Here is a 19,322-nt window from a genome sequence, read left to right on the forward strand (position 1 = left end):
GTATGTGTGGGTTTTGTATTGATTTTTACTTTATAGAGATTATTTTTAATCTTAGTGATTGCTAAGCTTTCATATATTCCAACTTTTTAAATATTTGTGATGAAACTACTTTATTAGAAAACTCCCTTATTTTTACATCATACTCTCCCAGACAGCAAGAAAGTGCAAGCTCTGTTAAGTGGGAGCTTTCGTCAAGCTGAGTTTTTTGCTGGATCAATCCCTGCAGCAGCATAGTTCCCTAATGCATAATGACTTGGTGGATCTGCAACGGTGACACAAACTTTATTTAAACATTAATTTCAGTACATTAGCAACTTCAGAAATAAATTTGGAGCAGATGGTACTAGAGATGTCATTATAAGGATCTAATAGCTTCTGTGTCTTCTAAGAGTAGGCAGGTGTAACCACTAACTACATACTGCAGCAAGAAATATTTTGCAGTACTAAATGTAGGAAGGGGAAGAAGTAGATGTGTAATGGTCTTTTAAAAAAAACTCAAGTCTTGCAAAGGTGTATAATGTATTTATTGATATACATATATATATATATATGTATTATGCACAAGTAACCTGTGAATAATGCTCCTCCCATACTGCCACTTCCATTTGGCCTCTTTTCCTACCCAAGTAAAAATGAAGTAACCTGCTTGACTGCAGAATTTGGCCAGTGACTATTTACTAGGAATGTTCGTGGCTTCTCCCCACCATCCAAGAATTTATTCTCAATTTACAAAGAATAGAAATCTCAATCTAGAACAGTTTAATTGTAGCATAAGGATGTGATTAATAAAACATAGATAGAAATGACAAGCTCAAAGCAGATGTGTACAGTTGTTGAAATACCTGTCCCTTAAAATAGTATTTATTTTCATAACTATACAGAGCTGACAGTAACAAACTGCATTTAGGTATTTCCAAACCCAGGGAAAATAAACCTGTAATTAGTGAATATCACTTTCTAATTACAGATTTAGATTTTTTTTCTTAAAACCAAATATTTCAGTCCTCCCACAAGTACATTCATCCTTTGCTTTATTCTTAGCTACAAGGAAGAGTGATTCTTTACCTTCCTGGCAAAACTGACCCAAAACTGCCTTGTTTCATAAAATGAACACACCAACCAGAAATGGCAACCACAGTGATGTCCCCAGCTTAAGTATCAGCTTGGATTCCAAAAGCTAGCTATGCCTAAACAGTCCTTACCACTCCCCCCCACCCCCTCGCTTTTTTTTTTGCCCTTTTTTTTTTCCCCTCTGTATGAACCAATACCTTCTTTTAGTCTTTGGATTTAAATTGACAGTTTTAAAGGAAAAGAGGGATTCCATTTCAAAAGCATTTGTACCTTACACTTGACATAACTGGACAGAAATCAAGCCTTGCTATGGGACCAAAAGCAGTTGCAGCTGAAATAAAGCAGAATTTCTGAAAGACTGCCCATGACAGTAAGATATGGAATTTCAGGAGAAGAAGAAAAAACCTGACTGTCCTTGCTATCTTAAATGAACAACCAAAAGTAGTTGTAATGGCTCATGGTAATCTAAAGAGTTGATTTAAGTTGCATATAAAACGTTTCATTTACCTAAGCATAGGAATCATATTTGAATCAAAGAAAATCTTTGCTGTGGGGTATTCTCTGTCACCGAACCAGCAACTTTTGCAAACACCATTCTAATCTTCTGTGTTGTGTGTTAAGCAGATAGTGACAAATTTCACTTTAAGACATAGCTGAGACTAATTATGTAACCAGCTAACTGAGAAAGCTGTGGCTAAACAGTCTTGCTGACACTGGTGATACAACTCAGTCTGTGGTTTTGTTCTTTTCCTGCAAATAGAAAGTGAAGTCATTGGTAAAAGAAAGACTCTTAGAATACTAAATTACAAGGAAACTTCTCCAGGGGGGCAAATTTAAGAATGAACATAATAAAGTGAGGAAGGCAGCACTAGACTTTTGTGTAGCTTCTCTTATACCTGGAAGAGTGCTTAGATGCAAGGGAAACACACGCTCGCTCACTCCCATTGAAACAGATAAGGTAAAGGAGTCCATAAACTTTATTATCAGCTTTCAGGCTCCTTAGCATTACAGAAAGAAGTACAAGTGCTTAGGAATAGTGGTATAGTCCTAGAGCAGTGAACTATAGCACATCCTCCATCTTGTTCATCCAAACATGTAATCTGTCTCACCAAGGGGATGTGTGACAGGACCATGGATGGAGTAGAAAAAGGAGCATGATGTTTGTTTCCAAACACATTATGCACTTATGTTGCACTGATGTTGTATTCTGATGGCTTGAATGACATGGATAGTAAAGGAAAGAACTTGAGTCAGGTTCCAACCATTCTCAGTGTAAACATATAAATATATTTTATGTCTGATCCAGGACAACCATTCTCCACTTCTCCTCACCCCTGCATTCTCTCTTGAGACCCACAGCAGGTACATAGGACAGGTATACGGTAAACACAGTCTGTATTTTTCCCCAGTTATAAATACTTCAAGAGAATCTGCGAACTGGAAGTTACTCCTTGATCCTTTTTAGTTTGTAATGGAAGAGTGAGCTGTTTAATCCTGTTTTGAACTTGATTTTACTTTCATCATCCAAATAGCTTCTACCAGCAAGTCCTGCAACTTTTTGCACGCAATATGCAACTACTTTATTTAGTTTTACACAGGCTCTCCTAAACCTCATGGTACAAGACAGTGATTATCCACCATCTCTGGGCCACTCCTGGTGACACAACATTGTGACATTTGTGCCCAAATCATTTGTTAGCCTTGCTACTTAATGGAACAAATGTTGCTTGTAAGAAATTAAGTCAAGCTTCAAATGTGATGTTACACAACATTTGATGACCTTCAGGGAATTTCATAAGACATGCTAAAATCTTGTTCTCCAGCAGCATTATACATGTTCAATGCCTTTTATTTACAACTCCATTCTGTGTTTAACTGCCACAATCACAACATAACTTACAGGTGGACCATACTATTTTTTTTTTGCTTTGTTTGGGTTATTTCAACCTTCAATTATTTGAATATGCTTACTTCATTCCACCTTTTATTATTAAGAAAAGCTATAATCTAAGCCAAGACTCAATCGAGACAAAAGGAGTTTTTTGAATGGTAATGAGAAATTTATTATGTTGAAGTCTCTTTGTAAGTTCCAACTAAGGTTTCAGAGCATGTCTCTTTCCTGTACCGCACCTGTAGTAACTCAAGGCTTCTTCCAACCCTAGCCCCTAAAAGCAAACTTGGTGTTTACCTTCCTTAATGCCCTCTTATATCTGAGGGGGCTTAAACCCATGCTTTCTTCCATACAAATATCCTGACATTAATCTATATTAAAAGAGAAAAACTGTCACTTAGGGAAGCTACTCGCTTTAAAGAAAGGCAACAAGACATACAGATGAGAGCATTCATTTAAAAGAGAGGTGAGATGGTTTTATTTTATTTTTTATTTTTTTTTTGAAAGTAGCTTTTGGGGAAAAACTGCAGTAATCTTTGCTGCAGTTTGGCAGGTGCCCCCTTCTTATTCCGGGTGTGGGCTACAGTAACACTCCCAGCCTAGGTTGTAGGGGGTTACATGTACCCACTGTCACCTCAGTTATACAGCCACTGGTGCTACAGTGCTGCATGGGTCATGATCTACAATCCCAGGCAGGTTTCAGAGCGAAGAACTAAGCACTTTCCAAGAACCACATATATAGCTCAAGATGTAACAGGACCTAAATAAACTTTAGAGACTGTCCAAAACTGCACTTCAGTATCTCTTTTCTGCCTTTACATATGCACTTTTATCTTCCTTTCTCTCCCCCCAACAGATAAGTCATATATATACACACACTAAACAAGCCAATTTGAGCTCATAGCTGTTACCTTCAGCAGCACCAAGGCTGCAAGCAGTAGTACATACTGCTACCACTGCCAGATATTTCTCTACACATTGGGCACGATAAATTTCACTTCAGGTTCTCGAGTTACAGCTTACGCTGTGGGGGAGTTATATAAAGTAAATGATTAGGCTTAACATATAAGGACTTACATCCTTACTCAAAAGTTTTCCTTCACAGCGTTCCAAGTTCTCAGCTATTTGCACATTTACTTCCTTCTGTACCATGTGAATTATTTGATGTCCAAATTGGCTCTGAAGGAAGCTGAGTTTTCTTCCAAAGACAAGTCAAATAGATAATACTTCAACGATTTCAATTTCAAGAGGAGCCAGGGACTGGACTAACAAGTTCTGCAGGTCGCCTTTGCCAGATCTCAGTGTGAGGAAGCCTGCACAACAGCCACCCACAGTGGAGCAGGCTCCACCCCACCAGATCAGTTCCTTGATACATAATCTAGAGGATAAAAAGAAAACATAGTCCTAAAAACTGAAGCATAATGCAGGTAAATGTAGTTCCTGAATGAAATATGCTTGAAGAGTGGAAAAAAAGTTATTCAATAAGAATTTTTTACTGTTGAGTTCTCAGTCAGTAACAAATAGCTTTCTGCCCATGCTTATTTCACAAATACTGAATTTTTACACTAGTGGAGTCCCTGTCATATTACAACTGGTCCTAACTGAAATGTTAAGTTTTCTTCCTTAGTTTACCCCTTAACTTCTTCTATTCTGCAATCTAGGCAGACATCCCTAACAGAGACATCTAATAAAGAAGAGATTACAGAACATGCTAAGTTACAGCATTTTAATTCCAAAAGGACTATTTAATAAAGAAACAAAATAACACCTATCATCTTCAAGTCTATTTGATTACATATTTTCATAGGTAAACTTTTGTACTGCAAATTAAGATACTGCAGCAAAAGGAAAATACTATTTAAAAAAAGTTTCCTGTGAAATCCAAGTTGTACTGCTTATTTATGAAGTATTGGAATAAATATAACCATCCTTTAATGCTCAGGTCTGTTACAAGACAGTGCTTGCCAAGAGGTCCAACTGCTTTTTAGGTGAACCTTTCACTTTAATTAGTTTAGCAGCCCACAGGGCACAATTAGGTACTGTGATGAAGCTACAATGAATATGGCTTTCCTATGCTGATAACATCATTCAAGTTTCACACAGGCAATCTGACAACTAAGGGGGTTACAGTCCAGCAGATATATCAAGTAATGCATCTTTGCACATGTAGATTACATATCAAATTATTGCCATAGCACAATCCTGTTCCATAATGTATCTTATATAGGACAATTAGGACATACCTGTGCTGCATTATGAAACAGCTACCCAAACCAAGTAGACAAGTTTTATTTAATAGCACTAAACTTGGAGGTAGCCTCTCTCAAACACACCTAATAATATTTAACTTGGTATTTGAGTATATATGGACTAGGAATGCATTGTACTATTCATGTAAGAAAGAGGACGGAGCTGAATACCAATAAGTATAAAGATTTTCTGTACCTTTTCACAGAAGCTGAATTGCAGTGCTGGAACGACAATTTTCTGTTGTCATACATTATTCAGTCATCAGCAAAGTTACATCAAAAGACTTAAAATTCACAGTCAGGATGATAGAGGAAGTTTTTCCAACAGTACTAATTTTGGCTTTAAGTTTAAAGTAAAAGGAGGTAGTGCAGTAAGATTCAACCCAATTTTACTGATGCCAGGTATATTCGCCAGTGGTCTGTGGGTTGTCTTGTAATGTGATATTTGAAGAGGGTTTGTTTCCATCAGTATGTGTGTGTAAGAAAACATCAGTTGGTCTCCTGGTTTAACATCTTCTCTTTTGTCATACCTGTAAAGAATATAGAAGGCTTATTTACATTCGTACAACCGCAACATTCTCAGTTATATCCCTTTTTAAAATCAATTAGTACTGGGAAAGAAAATACTATTTTTGACGAGTTTAGGGAGCCAGTTGTTCCAGGCAAGTCTTTCCGCTGTTACTATGATCCAAATCAGGACTACTAGAAAATTTCTCAGCTAGTCCTCTGAGTTCTGTGGAAAAAGCAGCAAAACTTAAGACTGCAGAGAACCTTGGACTTATTTCTAAGTTTTGTTCTACAAGAACTCAGGTTTGAATGAGAATTTTATTATTTTTTTTTAATTTCAAAAGAGTTATGAAACACTTCAGCAGAAGCCTCTCCTGGTATAGAAACATTAAGGTAGGAGCCCCAGAAAAGAGCAGGGAAAAGGCTTTCCTGAACACTGCAGGAAAGAACAGCCCGGCAATTATAGTGTTAACCCAGCATTGTTATTTGTTCAATTTCCTCATCTACTAAGTGTTTAGGCAGGTCACTTTTGGGTCAGCTTTTGTAAACTTGTTTGAGTACCTTAACGTAGATGTTATTAAACATATACACACAAACATATAATACAATATATAACACATACATAAAAGGCAGCTAGTGCATTTCCAAACTAGCATGTCCATTGAGTTATTTATTGAAAGGGTTTATATTCAGACTAGCTGTAGAGATACTTTAAGTGATGAGAAACCAAGTGACTTAAGCATTTGGCAGGGATGTGAAAAATTTAGGTATAAGTTCAGTCACTATGTCTGATCTAAGCCCAGAACTGAACTGAAGTTTCTTTCTCACGGAGATGCATGAACCTAATTTTCTAGATTTTGAGCTTACTGTCCCATGAAGACACTGCACTATTTCGCAACAGTTATTTATTCATTCACTGAAGATACAAGAAGCAGGCGGAATTTATAGCCCAAGGGTTAGGATGCTCATATTGGACACAGCAGTCCTAATAGTCTCCTCAATCAAACAACTTCAAAAGGGGAAAGAGTAAAGTAAGTCCAGCCCACAACACTCCATAGACCACAGTTTTCTGTATTTCTTGTGCGAGACCTGTGTTCGAATCCTTGCTCTATATTCCAAAAAGATATTCTGTACTAATGATGGGAAACAGTACAGATGACAGAGGTTAAGTCGAAGGTTACTTACCTTTAGTTTATGACATGACAGTCTCAGGTATCTAACTAACTATACAGAGTGTTCATACTTTGTAAGCCAAGTGAAGAGTGGTGTAGTTCTTCACCCTTTCTGCTGCCCTTTTCTGCAAACTACTCTCCACCAGCTTTTGTAGCTCCTGTTCTTAGGCACCTGACTCCTCCCACACATTTCACAAGTAACTTATTCAAGTCTGTGGCTTTTGTTACAGCAGTGGACACCGGTACTGAAGTGGTACAATCCCAACCCTAACCACTCTTAGATGCACCTACGAGTAAATCCTGGTTGCATCTTAGACATGGCAGAACTTTTTTTTGACCTGGCTTCCCACCTGCCAGAATTCTCTATGAAAAACTGGAAACAATAACCTCACTTCATAATTTTACAGCATTCCCAGAGATAGCAAAGTCACTAACATTTAAGGTATTTAAAGCAACAAGCACTCTACAGTGAACTGGAGGATTTGCGTGGATTATTAGCTAAACACAGAACTAGATCTTGCACACTAAGTGCTTTCTTCTAAAAATCTTGTACACTAATTTCATCTGCTATTTCCAAAAAGATCGTAATGCCAGTTAGGATGGTACGTGTGTTCAAGCTGGCAAAAAGAATGATGTACTTCATAACAGCTTAACCAACTACTAATTTTGCATTTTTTTCCCCATCAGCAAATAAAAGGCCTTTCATCTGGCTGCAAGCATTTCTGAATTTTATTTTTTAATACTTTAAGCTTACATAGCATATTTATTCCTGGTTCAAAGAGACTGCACTAATTGAAGACAAGATTGTAACACCTGTTCTGTGTAAGAATCTGCACCAAGCTTCTTTCAATCACCCTTTGAAGAAAAATAATGGATCCCTTGAATTTTTCTTGAGGCATATAGATCTAATCTAAGCACACCACTGAAAGCTTTTAACTTTTAAGACACTTCTATTTGTGGATTGTAGTTATCCTGATGAATCATCAGTCTTCATAGCCACTCCATCCATAAATCTGTCTATGAAGACGGTAGGTTAGTTTTCACCCATCTGAAAGACTGTCACATACTTACATAAAGAGAAAATGGACAGCTGGTGCCACTAACCCATGCACTATTGTGCTGTCAGACAATGTGGTAGTCCCATGTATGATGCTCTGTTGAAGGTTTTGCCTGACCCTTTTTTTGTGAAACTTTATGATGAATCAGCCCTCCCTTGAGGCCTTTTTATGATGGGGAAAGATAAAACTGATAGAGACAAACTACCCTATAGCTGCAAAACTATGAACCATGCATCAGTGACAGGGATATTATTCATTTGCTTTCCAATCCCACTGCACTACAGCCTTGCAAGCAAAAAGTGAAGAAAAAAGAAAAAAAAGAAGCCATACAAACAAACACCCTTGCCATCTGAAAAAGCCCATTGAAATTACGCATTGTTTTAAGAGCAAAGTTGCATTTATAGTCACATTTAGAGTAGTATAAGTGTGTGTATATATATATATATATATATATATATTCAAAATCAGAATGTAACATTTTAGGTATCATACATGATCACTTGTACTCTAATAATTTAATATCTCCTCCTGACTGTTCATGTATTAAGACCTTCTCTAGATTGAAGATGCAAAAAAAAATTTGAAATAAACATTGGATTGGTAAATATGACAGAAATTCAGCTTTTGGCTGTCAGTACCATCATGACCTTACAAGAAAGTACGGAAAATAAGGCATAGCAAGCTAAATGATTCCTAGTTGTCCCAGAAGCACAGTTTTCCTTTCTTCTCTTTACTCCAGAATACTTTTTAATCTCAAAACATGCCAGTAAATTAACTATGTTTCTTCATTTTATCCTGAACACCTTAACTGGGAAGAAAACTCCATGTTCAGAGTACATCTTAACCAAAATCCAAAATCTGTTTGTACTGCTTTTGCTTCTCATTAACATTACATTTTAAATTAGAAACCCTGACTTCAGCTGACAAGGTAGGCCTAAGATCAGGAAGATGTCTTTTTTGGTATACATCCTGAAAAGCAAACAACGCCATTCCACAAACGTCCCCTACTATTCGTTTAAATATTCTGATTCTTAGTATGGCTTGTGTACATCACTGCTGCTCATGGTAACAAAGCACTCAACTGCTCTCCCTCAGAGCTAATGAATGTGACCACATGACATAGTCCACATGACAGCAACTTCAATACCATCTATTTGAAGGATGTTCCATATAAAAATAGACTTTGAATATTAATACACAGGTAGGCCTCACACTGCAACACATCACTTAAAAACAAATAAAATGAGATCTCCCCACAATTATATATGCTGTTCTACCAAGAACAATGTTCTTCTACTTCTGTTTTTCATAAAATCTAGTGAAATACCAAACATAGCTGTATTAAAGATATTGGGGATTTAGTAAGGTACTTTTTTGCACTGTTCTGATATCTTTAAAGATTCTGTTATTCAGATAAAAAATAACCAATACAAATCAAAAACATTACGGTGATCAGCTCCTGAAGTGGCAGCACTGCATATATCCAAATTCTTTAAAGATTCGCATTGTTCTTGACCTGGCTAAATAAATATGCTGCACAAAAAAACTAATCTTGTGATGCTTGCCCCTGTGCATATTAAAAAAAAAAAAAAGATAAAGAAAAAAAGCAGATGCTTATCTTCAGTTCAAAATACCTCGTTCATAACATACCTCCAATCTGAATTGATTTCTAGAAACCGAGAGACTCCTGTTTGTGCTGCAGCCACATCAATATGAACGGAGACCTCTACGTAAACGAAAAAACATTTTAAAATTATTGTAAGAACACTCAGATTATTAAATAAACAGAATAGCAACAGAAAAGATGCACAAAAACAGTACAAAGAAGCAATGTCCAATATATATAAAGATACACTATCAGTAAAGTTACATTTGACATTAGGTGAACATACCTCAAAACAGCTTTACATACCTGCTGTTGAAGGTACCAACTCATGAAGTTTCTGAATTGCTACTCCTCCAGGATAATTGAAATGTGAAACATATAATGATGTTCCTGAATAAGCAGCATTAACTACAAGATGCATTATAACAAAAAAAGATCCAAGTTTGTACAGCCAGGACTTCCGGTAGCTATTCAGGCTGTTGAGAGTGGAAAAAAATAAGACTAAATTGTTACTTTTGTTTCAAAGATCAGTACAAACTTAATTACAATTGTGTATAAGGAATGCATTTACTATTAATTGCTACAAGACTAGCTTCTAGTGACAAACACATTTGAATATTCTCATTAATAAAGCTATTGAAAGCTTATCAGTAAAGCTAGGTAATTGTGTTTTTTTTAACTTCTAGCTATAAATGTATTCTCCTCCTAAGAAGTTCAGAGTTCAACTTAAATTTGTTTACTCAGTATACCCAAGTTTAACTATTTAATACACACTCCATGTTTCATAAGCTCCACTTGTATATTAAACTATCTTCTGAGGAAAGTTATGTTGACACCACACTAGTACCCTGGGATGTCTTTTTCTCTGGTGGATAAAATAAACTGAATTGCAAGAGCATGACAGAAAAGTCAGAACTCTGCTCTTGACTCTGCCACAGACTTGCCAAATTATCCTTCCAAATCCTATCACTTTTCTTTCTTCATTTCCCTCACTAGTAGCATGGGTACAATGATGAAGACCTCTTTTCTAGAGCATCTCTAGATCTTAAGATAACCCAGACTCCAAGACAGAAAGAAGTGCATAAAATTAGTAGTAACAGCTTTACTTCTTTTTTACATTTTCAGAAAGAAAAAAAGTAATTTCAAACTTACATTCGTGAGCATACTTTAGCAGCCACTATGTTGAAGACTGGGAAAGTATACATGATAAAACGCAACTCTTTGTGTGGGAGAAAAGAATACAAGAAAATAAAGCCCAGTGCTGGCAAAAGTAATATCCGAGTTCTCTTTTCTGCTGCACCTAAAGGTACAAATATAATGCTGCATCCCAAAGCACGAGGCAGGGCTGAATAGAAATACCACAAGAAGGGGGAGGTCTTCACGGTGAAAAGGAGAGGGAGAGTTAAGGATACTTTCACTAAGAAGTAAAGTATATAATCTTTCCAGTAGCATACACAAACTTTGCAAATATGCAGTAGATTTTTTGTATATCACAGATATTATTTTTGGAATACCACAAATCACTTGGGATTTGGTTTACTCCCTTACTCTTTGAGAAATAAAAGCAGTTGTCTAGGTACTTTCATATCATCCAATGGAGGTATATCAAACAGCACTAATGATAAGAAACAAAAAATTACAGGGAAGAAACCTGGATTTATACTGGTAGAACATGAAAAAGCAAAAAGTCAACAGAAGTTTAAATTTAAGGAAATATCTAAGAAATAGACACTGCCTCATACACTTCAAATAAATTCAACTTTTCATTAAGTATTTCATCAACACCAAAACTGAGTCTCAGGAACAGGTCTTTGCTTTAGCTGACAGTGTTGAAGATCTTTTTCCCCTCAATGTTTCAAAGGATACTCCCCAGTTGGAACTTTTGTTTAAAACTGTATTATACCAGAGCACTTTCCCTTCAGGCCATACAAGTTGTCTCCAGAATAGAGAATCCACAGCCACTGTTAGCCCTGAAAGAATTAAATACAAATCTGGGTGAACTAAGAAACAGAGAAAACCAAACGAGCACATCCACAGTGCACACTGACTGACAAGAATAACACAAACTGGAACATGCACTGTAAGTCTCACCCAAAGCCACAGAGTAGGTTGAATATATCTGTCTTGCCATGGAAATGCAGGAGTGGGAGGCACTTCTTAATGGAAGTCTTAATAGAAGTATGTCAGATAAGAATCTGATTTGAGATTTTCCCCCACTGCAATCCCAGGTGTGAAATACAATGGTTTAATTAAAGTTTGTTTTAAAAAGAATGTTAGAGCATTAAGTATAATGAACGGTAAGAAATATGTTTTAACTTCAAATGATACTAAGTGGATTTTTATTGTAAAGCTGATAAGTTAAAAATTCTGTCACTATTTATTAGGTGGGAGGGAAGAATGATGATAAGGGATTAAAGGCAAGCAAACAGAAAGAACAGCAAATCCATCAGTCCCATCTCCTCCACTCAGCTCTGTGAGAATTGCTCTGGTATTTGCAAACTTTGCCAAGGTGAGATTGGGAGTACCAGTGAAATTCCTATTGGGCTTCTTACACTATGAGGTGCCTCCAAACGCACATGCAATGATCATTTATTGTTTCTACTGTGGAAAGCACAGCACACTACCAGAGTTCATCATCAGCCATCTAATGACAGCATTTTTTATTACGTAGGCTGGCAGAAAAGCTTACTTATGTGCACAAGCTTTCTGTGGATGGGTAGAAATAAAATTTCTCAAACTATCGTGAATAATCACCTAAGCCGTTCAAGTTAATGTAATAAAGAAACAGGGAAACAAAGGAGACTTTTCTTAAACCTTAAGCATCCACAAAGCTGAACTGTGACTCTCCCCACAACCCTCTTGCTCAGTATCCCTGTCTGTCACACTTCTATTTTATCCAGGTTTCAGCTTGTCATCACAGCAACAGATACTACAGCTGATGATGCACCTGGAACTACAGACAGGTACTAATTATACTATACTAAACACACACATCCAAGATTTTTCAAGACTAGGACTTTAGATACTATAAGCATCTAAAGGCAGAGGTCATAGTATCTTTCTACTGCTCTGTGCACAATTAGTTCCTCACTCAAAACATTCTAAGAAATAATTATGTTTGTGGTGTTACTGGCAAATGGAATCACACAAAAAAAAGCCACAAGGACCAGGTCACCAGAGAAGACAGGCAAATCTCCAGACTTTTGCTAAATTTAGTATGTGGCTTTTTTTTTTTTTTTCTCCCTTAAGCAAATACTTACCCAAACAAAAAATTCCAGCAGGAATAGCATGGGAAAGCACCTTTAAAACGGAGACTCTTTTAGTTAATAATGTCACCAGAAGCATGAGGCCTAAGAATATGGCAAGCTCTGATCTGAAGATTATAATTGCCAAAGCTGAGAACCAAACAAATGGCCTCTGCTTTTGCTGTATCCAATATGTCAATGCCAACAGCACTGTAAAAATAAAACAAAACTGTCTGAATTATTTGTTTTCTACAGGGTAATACTTTTATTAATACAGGCACCTTGTTACTCAAACTTCCCACCCCTTGCCACCTTGGTCTTTCTATTATTTCTGGTCCAGACATTCTTCCTCATCACAGAAACGTGACTTAGAAAAACAAGCAACATACTATAGCTGATGCTTACGTAAGTAGGAAAAGCATAACCAGTGAAGGAACATCTGGCAAGTCTTTCTAAATAGTACATTTAATAGCTTTTGATCCTCACCTCCTTCAAACTTAAGGGAGTACTAAAAGCCTTTCAAACTAAGGCTCATAATTATTATTGCTCAATATCTGCTGAAGAGTTAGGTTTGTCTCCCCAGGGAAGTGGTCACGGCACTGAGCCTGCTGGAGTTCAAGTGTTTGGACAATGCTCTCAGACACATGCTCTGTTTTTTTTGGGTGGACCTCTGGGGGACCCAGGAGTTGGACTCCATGATCCTTGTGGGTCCCTTCCAACTCGGCTATTCTATGATTCTTCTATTGGATGAGCATATTCTCTATTAATGAGAACTGGAACCCATTTCAAATATGAAAGACTACAAACGATCACTGAGGGAGAAGGAACTATTAGTCCATTTGCATGGTTAGCCAGAGATGCACCCTGTCTCCACAGATGAAGTTACCTCTACGTTTTTGCAGTTCAAATCACATGATAACACTGACTACACTGTAAAGCAGTCATGAACCCTAAGCAAAATACAAGAGAACGATACCTGTTGATTACTTGTGAAATAGTAACAGCACAAACACATAAATGAACTTGTATTTTCTAATATCTACAAAAATGATCTGGAAAGTCTGCTACTATACAATGGTTATTTGACAATTCAATCATTCTTTGTACTGTTTTCAGTTCTGCTCTACAAAGGTTCTTATACCAACCTCATGATTTTATTAGCTGAACAACTTCCACTGAAGCATTAAGTGACTAAGCTAGTATCTGTCATATGCGGTTAATCTTTCCTCTCGTCATCTCTGGGGAAAAACCTGTATGTGTAAGGGTAGGGTTTTGACCTTGATTTTTTTTTTCTGTCTCTTAGTGTACAAACTGCTACATTTAACTCCAGAAGAGAAAGGTGGAGAGTTTACTGTGTGAGTCTGTTACAGAGTCTCATGAGAAAGCTGTTTCCTGTGTAGATTATGTTCAGATTTTTTTTTTTGAATTGCAGGTGTACCTACTGTCTTTTTCAATGCCTGTTTTATGCAGAGATGTGTACTCAAAACTCTGACAAACTCCATGTATATTCAGATTCAATACAACTAGATTCAAGTCACTGCAAGTCATGTACAGTAAAAAAGAAAAAGCCACTATTGCTTAAGTTTTCTCACCTCATTATCACACCATTTAACCAAGTGTATATATATAAATTTATATGTAAATTTGGTCTAACCATACTTTTTTCTATATTTTAACTATCCACACATTTGAGATCTTTTTGTATTTTAAAATTCTTTCTATGCAAATACTTACCAAAAGGAAGTGCAAACACATTAGGAAGGGTTCGTGTACAGTAAAACATCAAATGAAACTGAGTAACAGTTATGAGACAGAAGACTGTTGATGTAGTTGCTCCAAACTGCTTTCTAACTTCTTTCTGCAACTTCCATAACGTGTAAATCACGCTGAGCCCCAAGCTTCCTCGGACTATTAGAAAAATAAAAGTGGGAAAATATGAGTAATATCAGATTGATCCCTGATGGACAAATATGTAACTAATGGGAAGTTATTACGAATAATACAAAAGATCTCACAATATAAGCCACTCTAAAGAAGAGGAAAAAAAACCTACCCACATCAATTTATTTATTTTAACCCACCTTTAATTTGCCTGATACTTTTCCACAGAGGTCAATACTTCTATGCCCAAGTCAAACAATATTTTCTGAAGTATTTACGCAAGTATACATGAGAATGTATTCTCTGAAGACATTTGCTTCTTCTACACTGTTAGACATCTGTTAGCAAAAACTTTCTCTGTGTTGTTAATTAGTCCAAAAGATAGAGGTGGAATTGCTGTGCTGGCTCTAAGTAACTACAGTTTCCAAAATCCCTCATTACAGAAAAGAGTTTTAACCACTGATCCAAACACTGACTGTTACAACAATGTTAAACATTAAAACAAGTTTGAATATATGTATGTTTACTACTGGACTAAGTTCTCATACCTATCAGCTGGGAGTAAAACTTGGACATTTTTAACAGAGAAAGTACGTATATAGCTGGGCTGGAAAGAGCAGCGATAAAAATTGGTCCAAGAAACGTTCTTGGGACAACTCCAGGAAATTCATGATGGTCATACTGCAAAAGGGAAAACATAAGTAAGATAGACAAACCAGAAAAAAAAAAATCAGGATAAATCATATTCATGTTGCATAAAGAAGGATGTTGCAGGCTTTAACAGCTTCCACAAAAGAACACCTTCTTTTCAACTCACCTTATCCAAGTCCAGCTGGTGGTACACAACATCGTGGATGGCCTGTAGGTTAAAGCTTTCCTCCACTTTTGTAAATGGACAGACAGTTAAATGAACAAAGGCCACAACAATCATCAGCAGCAATAGTGGGAATGACCGCCCACTCGAGTTCCTCTTCTGAGCCATCCTGGGACTGAAACTTGCATATATTCTATTATCATTGAAGATTAAAAGACCATACATTAATAAAACATCGTGAAGCAAACAAACAAACAAGATCAATAAGCTTGGTTCATACAGGAAGAAGTACTACAGTACTGTACAAGTCTAAACAAAGAATCATTTGAATCATGTATCACAATTTCTGTATGCATTCAATGAGTAAAATAGATAGTCAAAAACATAGTCTGCATTTCAGGATTCGTGCCATCTTCTGCAAGTGCAAAGACTTAATTTTCAATCTACAAGACATCAGACAACACAGACCCTACTTAAGGAGATATTTCCCTTTGTGCCCCATACTGCCACCACTGCCAAGAGCACCATCTCATTTATGTCTGTTTTGTGGGAGAGACAGCTTTGTAATTTACTCTCACTTTAATCTCACACTGGAATTACACACGATCTTTAGAACATACTATCTCTCTTGTCTGGGACTCTGAAGTTCGTGGGAGAAGAAGCTTGAGGATGATTAATTGTTCAAAACAGAGTACTTTGAACTTTTGAGTTTGCTAGCTTGCCAGTGGCTAGATCTAGAATCAGCAAGAAAAGGATGAACCCCCCTTGGCACCCACACCACAACTGTGTCAGTATCGTCCGAACCCAGTCCTTCACACTCCTACTTGGAAATAAAGGCCATCTGTCCCCTGTGCTTTGTTTCGCAACACTATGGTGACCCATACTTATGGTATTATCTGTGGTGTATTTTAGGCAACGTCAAGGGCACATAAAGCACAGGTATTTTAATGATTATGCAGCTCATCTTTACTAGTTTCAGTTTATAAAACAGAAAAAAGTTCTGTTGCATGTCCATTTTGAGCAAAAACACAGCAGTCTATTTCCTATTAATTTAAGCTTCCCGCTTTTCTGAGTTTACAGTTTAATAAGAGACAAGATTTTGTTTATTACTTGTTTCTCTGGGAACAGAACAAGAATAAACTTTTAACATAGAACCTTTAAGGTACAACTGGGATTTTGGTTAGAGATGTTTTCTTCTGTGTTTTGGTAGACCAAACAGATGTAAGATAGCTGGCAGATTTATTAGGATCGCTTAGCAACTGCCTCCTAGAGTTACCTTTTCCTCAATTGATAGGTCCTGCTCATTAGTAAAAATAATGAGATAAAGCAACGTAGATGTTCCTTCTTTCCACAGCTAAAACCAGTTAATCCAGAAACTTATGTAATCCCTGTAAATTCTGTATGTATCTACATATTATACTATATATATACATACACACACACACATATATATTCCTACATGTATCATGTAATAATTTTCTATTTCCTGTAATTCCTACTGCTAACTGAAGCTCTAATCCGAGGCTCAAAGGCAGAGTTCTGTGGTAGGTCTTCACAATTTTTGGATTGTTTTGCAATGTTAGGAGCCTAAGTAAACACCACATCCCAGGAAGTAGAAAGTCTTTTTAACCTGTGCCTAGTATTTTAAAACAAAAACAACAACAAACACTGGGATGGATAAAATTGAGTTTTGCTAAGACAGAATCATTTTTCCACAGCAGCAGTAAAAGAAGTATTGGACTACCACCAGCAGCACTTAGAGAAGTGCTTGGTAGGATTTAAGCCTCTGTGCAGTGCATCTTGTTCACATTCTTGCCTCTGGAAAGCTCTCTTGCTGAATTCTTCCATTAAATACAGAGACATCTCATATTTCTGGCCAAATCCACCCAAGAGAAAAATGGACACTGAAGGATCAGTCTAGCTCAGGCCATACAGCAAAATGGGCATTTGAACAACTTGCCTTTCATGTGAAGCAGATGTAGCACAGCAGCAAGCTGGGTTTTCCTCAATGAAAATTCTCAGCTTAACATTTCAGACATTTTGGGTCCTTTTACAAGGATTTTTGGGGTCCTAAGTGTCAAGTAACTTTATCTTTTCATTCTTAATTACAACATCTGCTTTAAAAAAAAGTTACTAGTATAGACTGCTACTGCTGTCTTTAACTGATCAGCACATAATCAACCCCTTACTTCTAAATGGCAGTAAAGCTGCATATCCCATGCACAGTTTTTCACAACGTTCCCCCATGAATCTTTTTGACTTCAGTCCTAGCATACGCCTGAAGTAAGCAAGCTTGCCAGCATACTCAGAGATTTTCAAGATAACTGTATGCATTATACATACTGAAATTCCCTGAAGGGAAACACACTAGAAGATTAGAAAACAGAGCATGAAGACAACACCTAGGTTTCTGAGATAAAGTCTAACAAATTTAGTGATCTTGTCAAGTCTCAAGATAACCAGTTCCGTCAAAAATTGATGTTGACAAAGCTTGAATTTTAAGTGAAATTTATCAGACAAGTAGACGCCGAATTTGATGTTTAGAATAAATTTCCTACATAAACACAAAATGCATGCAATTTACAGCTTTTATTTTTAAAATGCCAAAAAAATACAAAAACAGAATTTCACTTAACAAAAAACTTCAAATAATAAAGGTTAGAGGAATACAGAAAGCAAATACAAATATTTCCATATCATTAACATTCTGACAACTTTTGAAGAATCTTAATCAGAGCTACACAACACAGCAGTACTTACACCCTCCTCCCCTACGCATCCCAAAGGTCTGCCTCAAGATTGAATCTTGAAAGGCAGAGACTTTCAACACATGGAATTCACCCCTTACTGGAATTAAGTTGGGTGTAAATTTTTTTTTTCCCCATAAAAAAGCCTAGAACATTTTTTTCCCCAAACAGACTTTTTAAATACTTTTTCTGTGGAAGTGTCATTAGTTTCAAGAATGGACTTTCTAATCTTCTCATGAAAATCTATTATACTTGGCTCACTTATGTTTTTCAGACACTCTTTGGGATAATTATGTTAAGAGCTTGGCAGCCAACCTGAATGCTGAATCCATCTGCAGAGGCTGCATTTCACCCCCTCACATGCTCTGTCTGGAAGCATCCAAACAGAACCAAGAGCATCCCAACAGAAGGTCCTCCCCTTTTGGCTTGGTCTAGCTTGTATAAAATGTACGCTGTATTATCTTCCATTTTCATGTTATTGCTATACTTTAATAGCTATTCCGACTTTGCTTTAAAGCTGACCTCCTTCAGAGGTCAGCTTTAAGCCTTGTTGGGATCGCTTTTTTTTCTTTTATAAGAAGAAAGATGACAGTTGCTACTTTATATATATTTATATATGTTTCCTCATGAGTCTGGGGACTTGGTAAGAGGAAAAAAAAGCAACAGAGAAGAGAAATTTGAGCCAAGAAATGAAGACTGTGACAGTACCAGCTATGAAGGTACTGCATAGTTGTGTAGAAAGTGTTAACTTTTGAGACTGAGGAAGTGACACACGGAACGCTCCCGATTCCAAAACCGACCAACAAACAACAACCCACCGATCCCCCCCCCCAACCCGAACCGGGCCGGCCAGCCACCGGCCGTTAGGCGACCACCAAAGCTATCCACAAAGCATGCGACCCCCCTCTAGCGGCCACGAAGGGCACCAACCTACCTCTGCCGGCCGCGTCAGCCGGGCAGGAGCGGCGTGCGGAGCTGAGCTGAGCCGAGCCGAGCCACCTGCAGCCGCCCGGGTCCCGCCGGGCGCTCCGGGTCTCTTCTCTTTCCTTGAAACGTTAGCGACCGAGGTGCAGAAATGTCG

At 37.2% G+C, this 19,322-nt stretch overlaps 1 protein-coding gene across 2 annotated transcripts; it reads right to left on the reverse strand.

Moving 5' to 3' along the window:
• Positions 1–502: 502 nt before the first annotated feature.
• Positions 503–19,318, reverse strand: ALG12 (ALG12 alpha-1,6-mannosyltransferase). 2 transcript variants are annotated; one of them, XR_007158264.2, is made up of 11 exons: positions 19,176–19,318; positions 15,498–15,687; positions 15,229–15,361; positions 14,534–14,707; positions 12,815–13,009; positions 11,421–11,524; positions 10,707–10,930; positions 9,861–10,030; positions 9,599–9,674; positions 5,408–5,741; positions 503–4,340 (listed from the first exon to the last, which is right to left on the reverse strand). XR_007158264.2 is itself a non-coding variant. In XM_048047957.2 (10 exons), the coding sequence occupies exons 2-10, from the start codon at positions 15,660–15,662 to the stop codon at positions 5,510–5,512; spliced, it is 1,473 nt and encodes a 490-aa protein (XP_047903914.1). In that variant the 5' UTR covers positions 15,663–15,687; positions 19,176–19,318; the 3' UTR covers positions 503–5,509. The 2 variants fall into 2 exon arrangements, 1 of the variants encoding a protein (XP_047903914.1); XM_048047957.2 differs by having other exon boundaries at positions 503–5,741.
• Between the last annotated feature and the right edge of the window lie 4 nt (positions 19,319–19,322).

The sequence above is a fragment of the Anser cygnoides genome, chromosome 1, assembly GCF_040182565.1.
Source record: "Anser cygnoides isolate HZ-2024a breed goose chromosome 1, Taihu_goose_T2T_genome, whole genome shotgun sequence".
Classification (NCBI taxonomy): Eukaryota; Metazoa; Chordata; class Aves; order Anseriformes; family Anatidae; genus Anser; species Anser cygnoides.

Coding starts and splice junctions, on each gene's coding strand:
- ALG12 (XM_048047957.2), bottom strand. CDS start 15,662: ATGGCTCAGAAGAGGAACTCGAGTGGGCGGTCATTCCCACTATTGCTG. Junction 10,931..11,420: donor ACAAAAGTTCCAACTGGGGA/GTATCCTTTGAA, acceptor TTCACCGTGAAG/ACCTCCCCCTTCTTGTGGTA. Junction 9,675..9,860: donor GTTGGTACCTTCAACAGCAG/GTATGTAAAGCT, acceptor TCGTTTACGTAG/AGGTCTCCGTTCATATTGAT.